Genomic DNA, 16,233 nt, shown 5'->3' on the forward strand with positions numbered 1-16,233 from the left:
CAATAGTGTAGCCATGACAGAACAGCATCTCCTCTTAGCCTAACATGCAGATGCAAAGCATTTTGGAACCTCACTACAGAGAGTGGAAATGTGAAATGGTGTATTTCTGGAGTGGCTTGGTCCTTAAAAGCTCCAGTTAGAGATGAGAAAAATGGTACCTCTTGGTTCTTGACCTGCTGCAGATGCTATCCTGAGAGTGGGCACATTGGAGGATCTCCTGGGGCTTTCACTGCCAGCTGCACAAAGGAGAGCATCCGCATTCTCTTCACAGGATGAGTTGGTTGGTTTTGCGGGAAGCTGAGACCCCAGAGGGGTGTGCAGTGTTCAGGAGTCAGGTTGGATGCCATTAGCTCAATGTTGATCACTCCCAGCTCCCACATCTGAAAATGAAAACACAAAAATCCCCACACCCTTCCACACCTCTTCCCAGTTTTCCATACTGCACCGTCTTCCTGTTGACTTCATTGCAGTTCATTGTTATCCATGACTGGGGAATTCTGATTTAATGGTGTATTGGACAGATAGCGCTCGATACAAATCCCCTTTCCTTCCCTCCTATTTCCATAGAATAATGTAAGATGATCTTTAACAAGTCCCCTTTTATAAAAACAAAAACAAAAACAAAAAAAAAAACCCAAAGAAACCCAAACACAACAACAACAACAAAAACCCTAACGAATGGAGGAATCTGATGACTGCTGGCTCTGTGTGCTTTTCTGTTTGCTGGAACATCTTCCCATTGGAGTAACATCAAATGTAAAGACTGAGGAACTTGACCCAGCAGGTGCCAACTCTTGAGAATACAAATGTTCAGCTGTAGGAAATACCTCTGTTGCAGCGGTGCTGTGGAAGCAATTAGGTAGAGGATAATGGATGGGCTGCAGTAAGAAAGGAGGGAACAACTCCACAGAGGTCCTTCATGGTGAGATCATAAACCACAAAAGCGGAGCGTGGATGGGTTGGTGATGTCAGCTGAAACTTGTGGTGGAATTCATCTCCTTGCAGAGGACTTCCTTCTGGCTGCTGCTGCTGTTGTTGTTGCTGCTGCTTTTAACAGTTCCCAAAGCTGGAGGCCCAACTGCAAAGTTACTGCAGCAGCATTAAAGTCGGAAACATGCTTAGGTGAACTTCTGGTTTCTGTTTCTATTGCCACAAAACATTTTGCATTCACAGAGCATTTCTTCCTTTCTGGAGGCTGCAAAGCGGGCTGCTTGGACCACTCATTTTACTTGGTGATTGCACAGTGGATGGAGCAGAGGAATGGTCATGTGTGAAAACATTTGACCTGCTAAGTTTTGCTCTATTGCAGAGCCAGGCTGCAGTGGGAAAACATGAGTGTGAATTGGAAGGTCCCATCTTCAGGCAGGATCACTTCTTTCCCCTCTGTGTTTGTGAAGGACTCGGGTGGAGGCACATAGCTAATGGAAGGGGTCTTTCCCTAATGGTCTGTGCAGCAACACCGTTCCTTCTAGGAAGCATTTGGGGCTTCTCTGTGCCCGCACACAACCCCAGCTGCCTTAGAAAGAGGAGCTCTGCTCTTTCTCCCTGGCTGACTCTCCCCGCAGGGGCTTCCCCACCATGATCTCATGGAGCTCTAATGGTAATTATCGCTGTCTCATGGCTCAGCAGTGTCTGCCTTGAGACAACCCAACCGTATGGCTCATGATACCTATCTCAGCGCCAGGCACGTGTTTTCATGCACACACTTCTGCGCTACTTGCAGCTTGTACTCTGCAAACAGACAGGAGCTGAATTCTGCTCCCATTTCTTGAAGGAAAAGATGTGCAAAACAGGTAAGAGGACTGGGATACAACTAAGTTCCTTATCAGCATTTGCACATGTACAGAGTGCCTCATTGTAAATTTAAAAAAAAAAGAAAAAAAGAAAAAACAGTAGTAGCTGTCCTTTTTAGAAAAACTATTTTTCAGGTTAATCTCTCTCTTTTTTTTTTTTTTTTTTTTTTTACCCTTAAAGTTTTCATTGCAGTTTGAAAAACAAACTTAACTTCTGTTATTCCCACAGGCCTGCGCCCCTACTTCCTCCCCTCCCTGGCACAAATGCTTAGCGATGGGAGGCCATGCAGTTTATTAAGCTATTCTCTTTTCTTTTTAATTTTTTTGAAAAAATAAAAAAAAACCTCAACCCCCCCCCCCCCCAAAAAAAAAACCTAAAAAAAACCCAAAAAACCCAAAAAACACACACACACACACAAAACCCAACCAAACAGACCAGAAAACCAATCTCTGCACTCAGTACCTTACAGGGCTGAAAAGTTTTGTGTGTTTAGAGAAGCATCATGGAAATAAAAAGGTGTTTTGAGATGATTTTGCTTTTTCTCTTCTGGTTTCTTTTTTCTCCTTCACTTCCCCCTCCCTTTTCTTTCTTCTGGTTTTGCAGCATCAGGAGCTTTAGAAATTAGTGAGCATCAAGGCAAGGGCAGACCTGCAACTTCCCCCACACCCACTCACATCTCTCCTTGCTCTGCTGCCTGCGCTGCTGTATGAAAATGAAGGTGATTTGGAAAGTTAAGGAAAACCTCAGCCCAGCAGCAGCACAGGCATCATGTTGGGAAGAATCCGGGATTTTTTCTCCAGCTCGGTTCAGGAGATAAGGTTCTCCCTTTGCCTCCTCTGGCTGGAGGTTTCTCAGTGGGAAGCTCCTTGCTGGAGTGTGGTGCCTCCTTGCCAGGGGAGTAGCACATGAGCTGATCTCTCTGAACAGGTTAAATAAACAGGACTGTGTTTGGATTAATTGTCACTGGTTCTGCTGCTCTCCATTACTGATCTATCTGGGAGCCTGGCCAAGGAGCAGATGCGAGAGACAGCATCATCACCTCCCTCCTCGTCCTCATTGTGTCTGGCTTTATCCTTCTTCTTCTCCTTCTCCCCCCACCCCTTTTTCTTTCTTCTTTTTTTTTTTTTTTTTTTCCCCTAATTTATTTTTCCCCCCCTTTGGCTGAGCAAAATAGGCCAGATGGCAGTGAGGGGAACAGACAACAAGTGAGCCATGGCATATGGGCAGCCTGTTTAATTTCGACTCCTGTTGGGAAGTAGCTTGCACGGAGATAAGTTACAAAAGCAGAAGAGCATGTTAAAGGGGAGGGGCAGGAGGAAAGGGAGATCCTTTTGGGGATGAAGCAGCACAACGAAGGGAGTCTGGGGTGAAGGGGACCAAAACCCTGGCTGCATTCCTGACACAAAGCAGTAAATTAGCTGTTTCTGTGTCAGTTTGTGCAGGAAGTCTTGTCGGCTGCACATGGGGAGGAACGATGAAGATGTCTGTCCTAAAATGAGGATGAGGAGGATGATGTGTTTCTAATTTCCACCTCGCCCACCCTCCCCCCGGGCAAGCTCCAGCCAGTCTTAGGAGCTGGGATGTGGAGATCTTTGCCCAGCTGCAGAAGAGGAATCATGTCACCCAAGAAGATTTTTAATCTGTGCATATGATTGTGTATGTTTTGCTCATACTTTACTATGGGTTATTAATGTAAGATCATCCGCTGTAGACTTCTTTGAAGCAAAAGACATGACCTTTTAAGTTATTTTACAAAGCTAAGCAAAAAGTTGGCACAAAACGAAATAAGAAGCAACTTGGTAATAATGTAGTTTATAGCTATTTCTCTTTCCTCTTCCCTTCCCTTGAGGATTTAATTTTTTTCTCTTCTGTTTTGCTTTTTGGATTCAATATGTTAGCTATCAACTTCTTGCTATCTATTCTCATCCTTCATGCATTTTGGATTTTGCTAATTGAGACCTTGAATGTGTCCCAGTGACTTAGGGCCAAAATTAGAGTTAATTGCACTAAATTATATATATATGTGAGTTTTTCTGGCTTAATTTTGCTGAACTGGGATTTTGAGGCACAGTGAAGAGGGGTTAGGTGCGCTTCTCTTAGTTTTTATGAGTGTGTTGATTTTGCATCAGAACGTCATTGAAATGTGGTTAAAAATGCCTACACAATTTAGGAACTCAATTAGTTTTATTCCTGTTGATGGTCAATAAGATTTGGGGTTCTTTGGTATAGGCTCATGTCTCCTTCACCCCAGAGCATTTTTTAAAATCTCTCATTTTTGCTGAGAACATCCGAATTTTTTTCTGTTTGCTTCTTTTTGATGGGAATGGGCATGGAATCCCAATACAGTCATCACCTATGGTGGACCATTTGGAGCTTTGTGAATTTCATCAGCATCCTGACCAGCAAAGGGAGATTCTGGCCTGACGTACCCGTGGATGGGATTCAGCTGCAAGCTCCCTGCTTGTGCTCAGCAGGGTGGGAAAACTCTACAAACCAATTAGCTCTGGAAATCTTGAGCCCCGTTGGCAGGATGCAGACGATCCTGCCAAGTGCGGTTGTGCTCTACGCCTGCACAAAGAACTTTTTATATGACATTAATTCTGCAGAGAAGTTTTTATTCACCAGAGAGTCTGCGGAGAAATGATTATGCATTGCTGGCTTGGTGGAGCAGAATTTTAACTTCCAGCTCAGGCATTCCTCCACTGATTAGTTTTAACATGAAATAGAAACACAAGCCTGTGATTTATTGGTGAAATATTTAAGATAGATTGTTAAATTATTCAAACAGCAGAGTTTAAAGCAGGCAAGGAAAAAAAAAAAGACAAAAAAAAAGGCAACCCATCCAAATAAGAGCTTAGTTTCCCACAATTTGAAAAATGTACATTTGCACTCACTAGATAGCTGAAACAAAAAGTGCTATTTCAGTGCGAAGAAAGTCTTTTAAAATGAAAGATTTCAACCTTATTACCCTTCCAGCAATCTTTATCCATCTGATCCTTGCAGACTGTCTTTCATCTGCAGTGCTAGGAATGGTTGCAGCCCTTCATCGTTTCCTACCACTCATCTACCACATCTTTGGGCACTTACCCAGGCTGGCTGAAGTTTTCCTCTTTCTATGCTAATTGAGAGCCTTTTTGTCTTAGTGTTGATAAACCAGGCAGGGACTTCTCTGATCTTCTTGCCTGAGCTTCAGATATCACCTTATCTTGTTTTGCATGTCAACTGGATCTTCTATCCTACCCTGTGCTGGAGAAAAATCTTGTTGAATCTGCTACACTTGTCTTTTCCCAGTTGCCCTCTGGCATCTCTATAATGTTAACACAAGGTAAAACCAGAACTGTCTTCTAAGAGGAGGAGAACAAGGATCATGCTCATGGTCTTAAAGGACTCCAGAGTTGTGGCAATAATAGTATAGATTAGTGAAGTAAAGGTTAAGTAAAGCATAAATTTTTTGGGGGGAGACTTAATGCTAATCTCCCCAACTTCTGAGAATAAAATGTGTTGGAATTGCTGTGTCCTAAGGAACACTTATTGTTTTCAGTTTCTGTGCACCTAGTTTCTTAAAATGTGGGAAAGGTTACTAGCTCCCACAGCTGTATCTGTTCTGAACATAAGATCAGCGTGACACTTCAAAAGCAAGGGTGATTGGACATTTACATGTCTTCAGTGAAAAGGCATGCAATATGTGCATCACAATCCATAGATAGCATTGAAAAATTCCATCCTTTCTCTTAATCTGCTCCCATTTCAACACAAAAAGGAAGCATTTTCAAGTCTGCCCTCCTCTAGCAAGCAACCCATCTTGGGCTGTGCAGCTGAGGAGGAGAATACTTGCAAGGTCCAACTCTTTCAAACATGTGGCAGCTGAAAAGAAGGTAATTAGGACAGGCAAATCCAAACAGTACTTTTGCAAATGGTATTTATCTTTTTTTTGTGTGCGTGTGTGTCTATATTCTACTTCTCCACCTGCCTTCAAAGGGGGCTGATAAAAAGGATTTGCTTGGCCTTGTTGTTGCTGTGGGGGAAGGGTGCCATTTGTGTGCTGTGCTGCAAGACAGATGCTGCAGGTGAAACTACCCCAGAGGGGGCAACCCTACACGGAGGGGGTAGTTCCTGGGATCGAAGCACTTCTTTTTCTTTTTGTCCTCTTTGTGGGTTTGTTGCACTGTAGGACCAAGTTCTTTATGGCACAGAGGAGCAGGCAAGGGTTTATGGAGCAATCAACTCCATCAGCAACAGTGGCAATCACATAATGCTTCAGCCTTTTGTAGTAGATTTTGTCTGTGTGTCTAAGCTGAAAGTATGGCCAGGAGAGAAGAGGGTGTGAAACACTTGCTTTTTTTTTTTTTTTTATTATTTATTTTTCTTCCTTGGAAAGAGCCTGGCTGAGTTCCTTTATGCTTTTCAGGCTCAGGGATGAGAGAGAGCGTGCGTATGTGCGAGGGTGTGAGCGCATCTGTGCCCATACAGTGGCTCAAGTGGGAAAAAACCCTGTTTGTGGTTCACACAGGAGGAATTTCTGATGGAGGCAACGGTCCTAAGCAGAAAGGCACATCCTGATCTCTAGCGAGTGAGGGGCACGCTGACGCACACACGCACACACACACATACTCTCTGGGCGCTCTGCATAATACGTGCAAAGCGCTGCCCTTTAATGAACGTAACCTATGGTGGCTGGGCTGCAGCCGGCCAGACCTCACCATTAATAAACTGGGAACATTCTTCTCCTTTTTAGTCCCTTTCAATGCCAGCCCTGCGGTTTGATCTCCCTTGAATGCTGCTCCCCCTCATTTGGGGCTCCAATTCTGAGAAGATTTGGTGCATTGTTTGAGGTCGCAGGATGTCGGATTGATTTCGAAGCTTTTGTATTGACTCCGGGCTCCTGAATGAAGCTGTCATGTGTGTCTGTGGTTGGCTAGCAGGCTGTCCGGCTGCAAGCTGTGCCTTCCTTTGTTGTTTAGGCCTCATTGAGCTGAGGGAAGAGGCTCATTTCAGGGTGATTTACCACCACCCAAACACCAGCTGTCTGTTGTACTGCCGCTTGCCTCCACCTTGGATTCAGTTCTCGTTTCCCTTCATTTCCCCCCTTCTCTTCTCCCACTCTACCGCTGTAGGCGCTTGGGTACCGGTTCTTCAAGACGTGTGGATCACCCTGACAGAATAGTGTAAAAACCATAAACATCGAATACGTTGTTCTTCCCAATATCATGTATGCACTTGTGGGGATTTTTTTTAGGATTCATTGTTGCAGTCCTGTAAACATGTTTTTTTCTTGGTGAGAAACTGAACCATGGCCCTAAGGAAAAAAAAAAAAAAACCAACCCAAACAAAAACCACACCATGTTCCTCTTGGTTTGTTACTAAGTAGCTCATGGTGAAAAGCAGTAATAATTTTATTTAAAAATAACTATTAAGCTCAGTGGCAGGACAGTAGACTGAATTGCACAGCCTGCCCAGTGCAGGATGTCAGGGGAAGTGGCTGCAGAGGTGCTCTCTAGTACTGGAAATGTTGGGATTATTGGATGGATGGAGAAGGAGGCAGAGAAGGATGGCATCATCTCCCTACATACTTGTTATTCCTGAGCTGGTATGATCACTGTATTTATGTGGTTATCATGCTGGAGAGCTATTTTGGTGGTGTAAGGAGAGGAAGAAAAGGGAAGAGGCTGTGAAGTGCTGCTCAGCTCAGCTTCACAAAGCTCTTTCAGGAAAGTACTCCTCTGTGAAAAGCCAGGCTGCTTCTGCAGCTGAAATGCTGATAAAAGCCTCGGAAAGGCCATGCTGGAAGCTTTGCTCTTTCCCAGGTCGCCATGGGCCAAGACTCAGTTATCCTTTCTGCACCTCATGTTTTCATCTGTTGACGAAAGACATTTTGAGGGTATTGCAAAGCAGGAGAGATGGAGAGAGTGTGAACAGCTGAGCCAAAGCCAAGTTTGGCCAGTGAGACCTTCCAGTGGCCAAGTGGAGACAGGTTGTGCCAGTGCCTTCAGGGTGAGGCTACTGCCAGCATTTTTGATGGCTGTTTCTCAAAACCGAGGAATGCTGATGAGAACCAAGCAGGTCAGAGCCCAGTCGGACCTGCCCATGGCCACAAGGTGCATGGCACAGTGCTGCTGAGTCAAGCCCACCTCTCAAGCTGATCTTTCCAGCTGCAGACCTGGGAGAGTGGCAGGAAGATGGGATCCTCTGGTTAATCCCAGCCAGCTCCTCCGGGGCAGGGCCTGGCAGCTCCATGGAGGCCTGCTGGTCCCATGTGCGTCACGTCTGACTCCTTTAAATGAGGCTGGCAGCTCCGCAGAGGACTGCTCTGGGCAACGTGGTGGCACCTGGCCTCACTGCAGCCTGCTCCCCCTGGAGCTGCTGGCGTGAAGCGAGTTGTGACCAGCCCTCATTTGACTTCTGGGTGATGCAGTTTAGTGTTTCTTGACCACAGGCTGTTAAAACTGGCAACCGATCAGCTCTTGTCAGCCGTGCAGCTGAGATCATTAAGCCTGTTACTATTATTATTTTTCTCCTTTTTCTGCAAACTTTGGCCAACTACTGGAGCCTGTGCCGCAAGCAGAAGGGAGAGGCCAGTGACTTCATATATGAGGTGGGATAATTGGACATATATATGTATATTTCAGTGCTTGCCAAGGAGCCTTCTTGCTCTTTGCCTTGGGAAGGGGGATGTCTGACGATGGGTGGGAGTCATCAGAAGGCAAAACAAGCTCCTCTGTTGGAAATCCTTGTGCCTCCTTGCTTCTAAACCAGAGCATAACATTGAGATCAGGCGGCACAATGTCATTTAGTAGCAGTACATCTGTGAGCTTTCAAGATCACTGTGCTCCTCCCCAATCCTGTTATTAAAAGGCCATGAAACATGGTAAAGATGCTCCGTAAATTAAGACTGTACGTCCATAGTACCCAGTGAGATGAGGCTCCTCTCTCTGCAGTGTTCTCCTCCCCCTCCTCTGTAAGCATCAAGCGCTACTGAATGAAGGAGGGAGGGATACATTAGGAGGCAACAACCACTGCAAGAGAGTCCCAGTGAGGTGTTTTAATTTCTTAACAAACTCTTTGGGCACTAGAAACTGTAAAATAACATACAGATAAACAAGCAAAAACTCACTGACCCTTAGCACCCTGGAGGGCTCTGTTTCAGATCACTGAATAAAAGCTGAAGTTGCATATGCATGTTTAATGTAACACAAGGCGTGTGCTGTGGAAAAGCGTGCTTTCTTCTAATCTGGTTCCAGACAGAAGCATCCAAACAGAAGCCCCTTTCCCTATCCCCACTGAACTGCTTGGTGTATGCAAGGAAACCCCTGAATGACAAGGCCTCCATCTGCTCTTGAGCGGAGTTGCGACTGGCTGCAAATGTTGTCCATATGCTTTTTTTCTTTCTTTTTTTTTTTTTTTTTTTTGTTGCCTTTCAACTTAGCTGCCTAATGTTAGACACCTATCCCCAAATTAAGCATCTGCTTATAATAGGCTTTTCTAAAAAAGAGGTGGAGGTAGTAGCTAATTCAGGCGATGCACGCTGGGAGAGGTGCATCTGCAGTTGGAAAAGGAGATGGGATTATTCATCCTGTGCATTGCTTCTGTTTGCTTTTTTAGGGGGTGGAAGAGCCCCTGCATTCTCGTACTGGCCTTCATTCTCCCTTCATTCTCCAAATAGAGACCTTTTAAAATGTGGTTAAAAAACTGAGGTGGAGTCTTCAACCTCACAAATAACCTAGCAATTTAACTCATCAGTTTCCACAATCTAGGAGAAGATACTAAGTACAGAGCTATAGAGTTGGTCTCTCTGTCGCCCAACAACTATGCGATTTGCACCTAGTGAAACAACCCCTGTAGGCAAGCCTGGAAGGGGAGCCTGGCTGACATGCAGGGTTTGTGTCTTTTACTTGCCTGGTAGATCTAGCTTCAGGTATAGGCAATGCAGCACTTTGTGATGAAAACCCATTTCATGGAAGTGTTGCTTTAATCATCAAGGTTTTCTGACTGTGCAAGAAAAAGGATGTTTCTAACAAAGACTAGGCAAAATACACCAACTCACTAGCTGAATCTGCTGTAGAGAAAGCAGGGTCTAGTTTTAGCATGAACTCGCTAGCCGAGGTGTTGGCTTTGTAGAGGAAAAAAGAAAAAAAAAAAAAAAAAACTATCAAGTTTTGTGTGCGTATTTCCCCTCTGCTCTTGATTTCCAGGTGATTATGGACAACACCTTGCAATTTCTCTGTTAAATAAAACTGATGATACTTCCAGACAGTTATTCCATGGACAGAATGTGTCCATGGTTTGCCATGAGCTGATGTTGCATGACCAGTATATCCTAGGAACCAAAGAAGGGTCTAAAATTGGGAGGTTTTCCTTGGTTTGTGGTGTAAAAAGAGCTGGAGTATCTATTTCAGCATAAAAAATTTGCAGTGGATACTGGCACAAGTTGACTGTCAGCAAGTCTTGTATGGATGCAGTTTCCTAAATACAGGAATTTCCTAAACACAGTATGTTGCTGCTTTAGGCACCATAATATATCCTTGTTGTCCATCAGCTGCCTGTTAGGAAATGCGTGGGTCTCCCTTTAGGTCCTTTTGTATGTCTAACTTTCTCATGTACTGTGGGGTGTCTAGAAAGTCTCCTCTGGTTAGACAGACAACTCCCTCTCTGTGCCTCAGTTTCTTATCTCTACTGTAATTATTTAATACAATTGCTTTAAATTTTAATGTAATCACTTCTTTCTGGGGAAAGGTTTTAGAATTCAAGAGATTACAGGTCAGTTGGTGAAGGACTGTAGTAATGGGGCAAGAGGAAATTCCTTTGATAAATGGGAGTCACAGGTAGAGGATGCCAGGTGGAAGTAGTCCTCTGAAAACCTCAAAGTTTGACAGGTTGCAATCAGCAGCCCCAGCCTTGGGTGTTTTGGTTAGGTATCAGGTACAGGTACTGCCTTTTAGTGTCTTTTTTTTCCCACATCTCTTTTGGAAAGAGGAGAAAAGATAATTTCTGCTCAGTATCTGACCTTGCTGGTACTTGTGAGATGCTGGGGTCACCAAGTAAAAGATGTCACCACACCTGGCAGCCTCTCCCGAGGTGGCCAGAAGTTCATCTGTCTGTTTGTAATTTCTGCCACCAAGGATCATTTCTCTGCTGCGCCCTGACATCGAACGATGGCTGGAATTCCTTTTAATTGTGCCCTTTCCCTTCCTCATCATTTAGGGCAGAGCACTTCCACTTGGCTAAACTCATTAACTACTTTAATGTTGAGGTTTCCTTTTCTGTATAAATTCATCCAGCTGAAATCTTGTAACTCTTCAAAGCTGCATGTGAGCAGACTCGTGCTCTGTCACCCAGCAAATGCTGAGAGTGTTTATTTTTCAGCTGTGGACCACAAAATCTGAAAAAAGGCAATGTCTTTGTGGGTGCGTCCATGGGAAAGCAAGTAATTGTGATGGGTTTTGGGGGACTCAGGCTGTGTTACTGTTTCAGCTCAAGGAGCATTTTGACCAAACCTGGAATCCCAGCCCTGTTCTGCCATGGTGATTTATCAAGATGTCTAGGTCTGATAAACTCCAAAAACACTTTGGTGAAGAACCAAAGTGATTCAAGTAATCCCCAGAAAAGAACTACTTTAATGTGAGAGACTTTGCTGCTGGGATCATGCTCAGTCAGTCTGGTGGGTTGTCGATGAAAAGAAGCTGTTTGCACTTTGTTTATTTCCCAGACTGTTGGTTGAGGACAAAAGGAGGGTGAGGTGACCCTGTTTCTTTGTAAATCTCCATTGGCCCCAGCTTGTTATGAACGTTTCAGGGTCTGTGCCAGCAGTGTTGGGTGGCGAGGGTGAGCTGTTGAATTCCTGGGAAGGGCTTGCCAGGTGTTATATAGACCAGTTGTCCTAATGAGAGCAAGTCACACCTGTAGACTTTATTTCACCAAATCTAGCTACACTAGAAGCAAGTAAGCACTAACTTGGTAAGGGTGAATAGAAATACTGGTGCGTGAGGTTTGCCTCAAGTCATTCCAGGTTGGTAATAGTACTCTCTGAGCAAGATAGACTTGTTTCTGTTCATGTTCATGTACATGTATGAAAACATTGGGATAAAATAACCTGTTGCTTTTCAGCTTGGCTTGCCCGTATTCCTACTGTATTCTTCCACACACTTGCTTTCCTTCTGTCCCTGTCTGTGTGACATCCCTCATGCTGTGTTATCGGCCATTGGGGAATTCTCCTTGGCAGCCTGGGAGCTACACCTCTGTGGAAGGGTATCTTCCAGCAATGCAGGATGAGTCCACAGGTTTCTCTAACGTCTTTTCTTCCCCTGCTTCTGGTCATAAATGCAAGCCTCTTGGTCTTCAGTGGTTCAGATTGTACTGATGTTTTTCTTGTCTTATCTTTTATAGGGAAAAGTCATTGGAGATGCAAAACTGCTTATGAGTTGTGGTTGCAGAAAAGGGAAAAATGCTCAAGTGAAAGACTCAGATCAGGTCAGTCAATATCTACCTTAACTGGTGGAAATAAAATAATGTATTAACATCTGGTTGATTTGAACTGTGCTGTTGCATATCAGGGTTCCTGGACAGAGAGTCCTTGGCCTGGCTGACAATGTTACAACATTAATGTTTTTATATTTGTTATTTCTAGAAAAAAATCAAACAAGATCAGGGATTCACTGCACTAGGAGCTGTTAATGCTGTAGCCTGAATTACTCCCATCTGGTTTATTTATTCATGAATTCTGTTTCTTTATAAAAATCCACTCCAGGCAATGTCTTTCTTAAAGAATATTGCACTTCCTTGCTGGCTAAATGTATGCAACCTTTGGTCTTGTACTGTAGCTGCCTGGATGGGTGATAGTTACAGAGAAATGTGCCATTCGTTGCATGTTTTTGTTCTGAAGTGACACCATCACAAGTACACTCTTTATTGAGGTTCCTCATGATAGACATGTAAAAACTTGTTCACAAACTGATGGCTGGGTTTCAATATTCATTACTTGGAATGAATGGCCCCCTTATTCTAAAATTGGTCAAATTGACATCAGTGGGATCGCTTGTAGGGTTCAGTAATTGCAGGCGAGGTGGGCTGCACTCTGAACGACAGCCAGCTGGTGGTCTCTTCCTTCCTTCTACCATTTTGTACTTATTAGACCAGACAAGTTTGTTCCTGTCAAAATTTTCAGTTAATATGGCTTTCAGGCTTTGTAGGTTAGCAGAAATTTGAATCCAGATACCATTCTTTCCAAAGATGAAACAAAATTTGATTTGAGCAGAAACATTTTGTAAATATGGGGTCATCCAATATTAAATGTGGTATAGTGAAGGAGCTGATCTCAAATGTCAAATGACTTGGCTCTCTAATGTACCTTGTGAACAACCCATGGCCAGGTACAGACCTGAAGCAAATTCAGTGTCCTCAAAGCTCCAGGAATTCCCAATAATTTACGGACGGGAAGAGAGATGAATGCTCAGGAAGAAAAATGTTTTCATTTTCAACATGCACGTTCATCAATCCTAACTAATAACAATGTCTCTGAGCCTTGCTTTGTTAATGTTTGGGAATATCTGACAACACATCTATTTATCCCTCAGTGAGCTCTGTTGTGAGAAACATTGGCCACACTTATAAATGCTTTATAGGATTGAGTCTTTCATTCATTTTAGAGGTGATTTTTTTTCTTCTTTATTTAGTATTTGCAAAATAACAAATTCATTATCATGAACCATACTATCAGTTCACCATCAAGACAAGGACTCTTAGTAGTTTTCTTTAAAGAATAGCTTCCCATTCTCTCCAATACAAGCTTAATTTTCTAATGTTGAGGTTCTAACACTTCAGGAGAAAATGAATTTAGACATGAAACACTTTTAACAAGTTTAGTCTTTTGTATTTTGATGTACTCTGGTTGAATCACTTTGATTTACAACAGGACTACAGCAGCATCAAACCACTCATAGCAGAGATTAAAAATGGAATGGGAACATCTTGATTGCAGAGAGGTTTTGTGAAAGACTTTAACAAACCTTGAGTACTGGACCTAAAACTTGTTGATGGCAATAGTTTAATTATAAAGTGGGCAAAAGGGTTTGGATGGGAAAAAAAATCCCACTCCCTTTTATGTTTTCTGGGATGGTGATAAATTATTCCTTGCATTCAGTTACCTTCTGAAATCTAATTTTTGAGGTCTGGTGATGTGTTGACCATCTCAGGTGTTCTTTTTTACTGTATTGGCATAAACTGTTGGGCAAGTGCTTGCTCCAGAAGCTGTAAAGCTCATACATCTTGCCCCTGGCAGTATCCTGTCTATATTTCAGGGGACAGGAGGTGGATGGGGAGAAAACTAGTACAGAAGGGTGGGTAGCAATGTGGAACATTTGCCTGTGAATGCGGGACCTCTCCTCAGTTTATAAATTATCCCCTGGGCCTTGTAGATAAACACAGACTTCTGTGGTGACATTGGCTGGGAAAGGCAAACACTTGCCGATGATTGTAGGCTAATCCTTCAGGACACTAATTGCCAGAAAACTAAGGAAGCATTATTTTAGGAACAGCTTGTTTCACTTTGTGAAGGGGAAAAACACTGCACTGGATTTAGTTTTGTTTGCAGAGCTTTACCCCCTCCTCCTGCGACCTGTCTAAGATTTTAAAGATTTACCTTCATTACATTATTGTTGTTAAGGATTTTTTTTTCTTTTTTTTTTTTTTTTTTTTTTTTTGGTCTTGCTTTGTGTTTTCCTGTGATGCCTCTATAAAGTTGCGTGAAAATGCAGCTTTCATGAATGTACACATAAATAGGTATGTGGATTTTACAACAGCAACTATTTGAAAGATTTGGGACTAACCATCTACTTTGTGGCTGAATTTTTGTGTAAGGTGATGCTTTGCAAAGATTTTATTGTTTTTTCATTCTTTGAAGTCATTTTGGAAACTTGCAAAAAGTCCTAGACACACTGCCCCACCAGTGAAAATCCCCAACTGAACCAAGCCATGACACCATTGCTGAGGATTTAATTTACTGACGTTTCTCCAGCATACCTCTAGAAGAGAGGCATCTTAACCTCCTTGACCTGAGAGCTGCTTCCCTGAGTCTGGCATCCAAAGGCACCTATTTGCCTGGTATTTTCCATGGTGCGAGTCACCAGTGTGTAAATCCTAGTCCTGTTGCTCTTGAGGGCAGAAGTCCAAACAGGCTCACATGGGGCTGGGATTTCACAATGGTCACAAAGATTTGCACCTGAGAAGGAGAGGGACTGGTGGTCTCTGTGTGTGGGCTCCCAGTCCTAATCAAACTCTACAAGATGAGTTGGAAGGCTAAGTAGGGCAAGAAAAATCCCACAAAAGCTTTGAAAACCTTAAAGGGAATACAGTTGAATGCACTGAATCCTGTCCTACATGGACGGTCTTGAAGCTTTGGGTTGCTGAAACAGAATGACTGAGAGGAGTCCCAAAATAAAGCCACGTCTTGGCAGCAACCCCCCTCATGTCTTTGGCTGCCATTGGCACCATCACCAGTTGTTTGTGTGCTTTCTGGGAGTGAAATTCATCCATGCTCCAAGGCCCAGAAGCAGGTCTCTGCACCACAAACATCCTACTGTAATTGTAAGGTCCATATATGCTCTTCAGAGTGGTTATTAGTGTCCCAGTAATTTATGCCTCCCCATAAATTATTATGCCATTGCTTACTGTTTGAGGTGCATTCTTGCATAAGAATGGCAATCCCGGACTAGGATTTCCTTGTGTTAAGTAGTATATTAACAAAGCAGGAAAGATGATTTCTGGGCAATGATTTAATGTGTGTACTTTCTGAGGAAAGCAAAATGTTATTTAAGAATGGGAAAAATGTGTGGGTGGACAAATAATGTGCATATTAGAAGCACGCATAAGGTTGAGAACCAGAAGCAGCGGAGCACTCCATATTCTCAGCACACACAGTTCTGCCTTCTCAGGGTTTAGTTTTATTTGTTTTCCATCATTTCTCCCAAAAGGTAGGCAGCTCATCAAAATTTAATGGCTCTTCTCCTTTGATATTTTTTTGCTTCTCTTTGCTTAACTTTTCTGGTGGCTCGTGTGAGCTTAAGTGTTACCAAGAAGTCAGATCCTCCTGTCCTTCCATGTATTTTGTTTTGGTTTTAATATGACAAATGTATGCCTCCTCTGGAAATGGTATCCATGCTGCAGAGTAATTATTTAGTGAATGGTGGATCCAGTTCATGTTGGCAAGGATCAGATTAATCATTATTAATCATGACCCCTCTGACAGTAACCTCATCCCTTGCCTAAGTACTGCTCTTTATTAAGAAGTAATAGCTATTAGGGGATGGCTGGGCCACTTCTCTCGTTGCACCGGCACAGGGCTCAGGACTTCTGGCAGGAGGCAGAAGAACTCAGTTCAAAATTAAAAATAGACACACATGGTCCACGTTCCAGAACTGAAATAGGCAGCTTCCCCTGTGGGCTTCTTCA

The 16,233-nt window shown here is 43.3% G+C and overlaps 1 protein-coding gene across 1 annotated transcript in view; it reads left to right on the plus strand.

The window, feature by feature from the left end:
• Positions 1–16,233, plus strand: part of SETBP1 (SET binding protein 1) — a 259,184-nt gene that overhangs the window by 38,973 nt on the left and 203,978 nt on the right. Inside the window, 1 exon segment of the mRNA XM_040580452.1 lies at positions 12,175–12,258. Within this exon segment, the coding sequence (XP_040436386.1) occupies positions 12,175–12,258 (84 nt within the window).

This window comes from Falco naumanni, chromosome Z (genome assembly GCF_017639655.2).
Source record: "Falco naumanni isolate bFalNau1 chromosome Z, bFalNau1.pat, whole genome shotgun sequence".
Classification (NCBI taxonomy): domain Eukaryota; kingdom Metazoa; phylum Chordata; class Aves; order Falconiformes; family Falconidae; genus Falco; species Falco naumanni.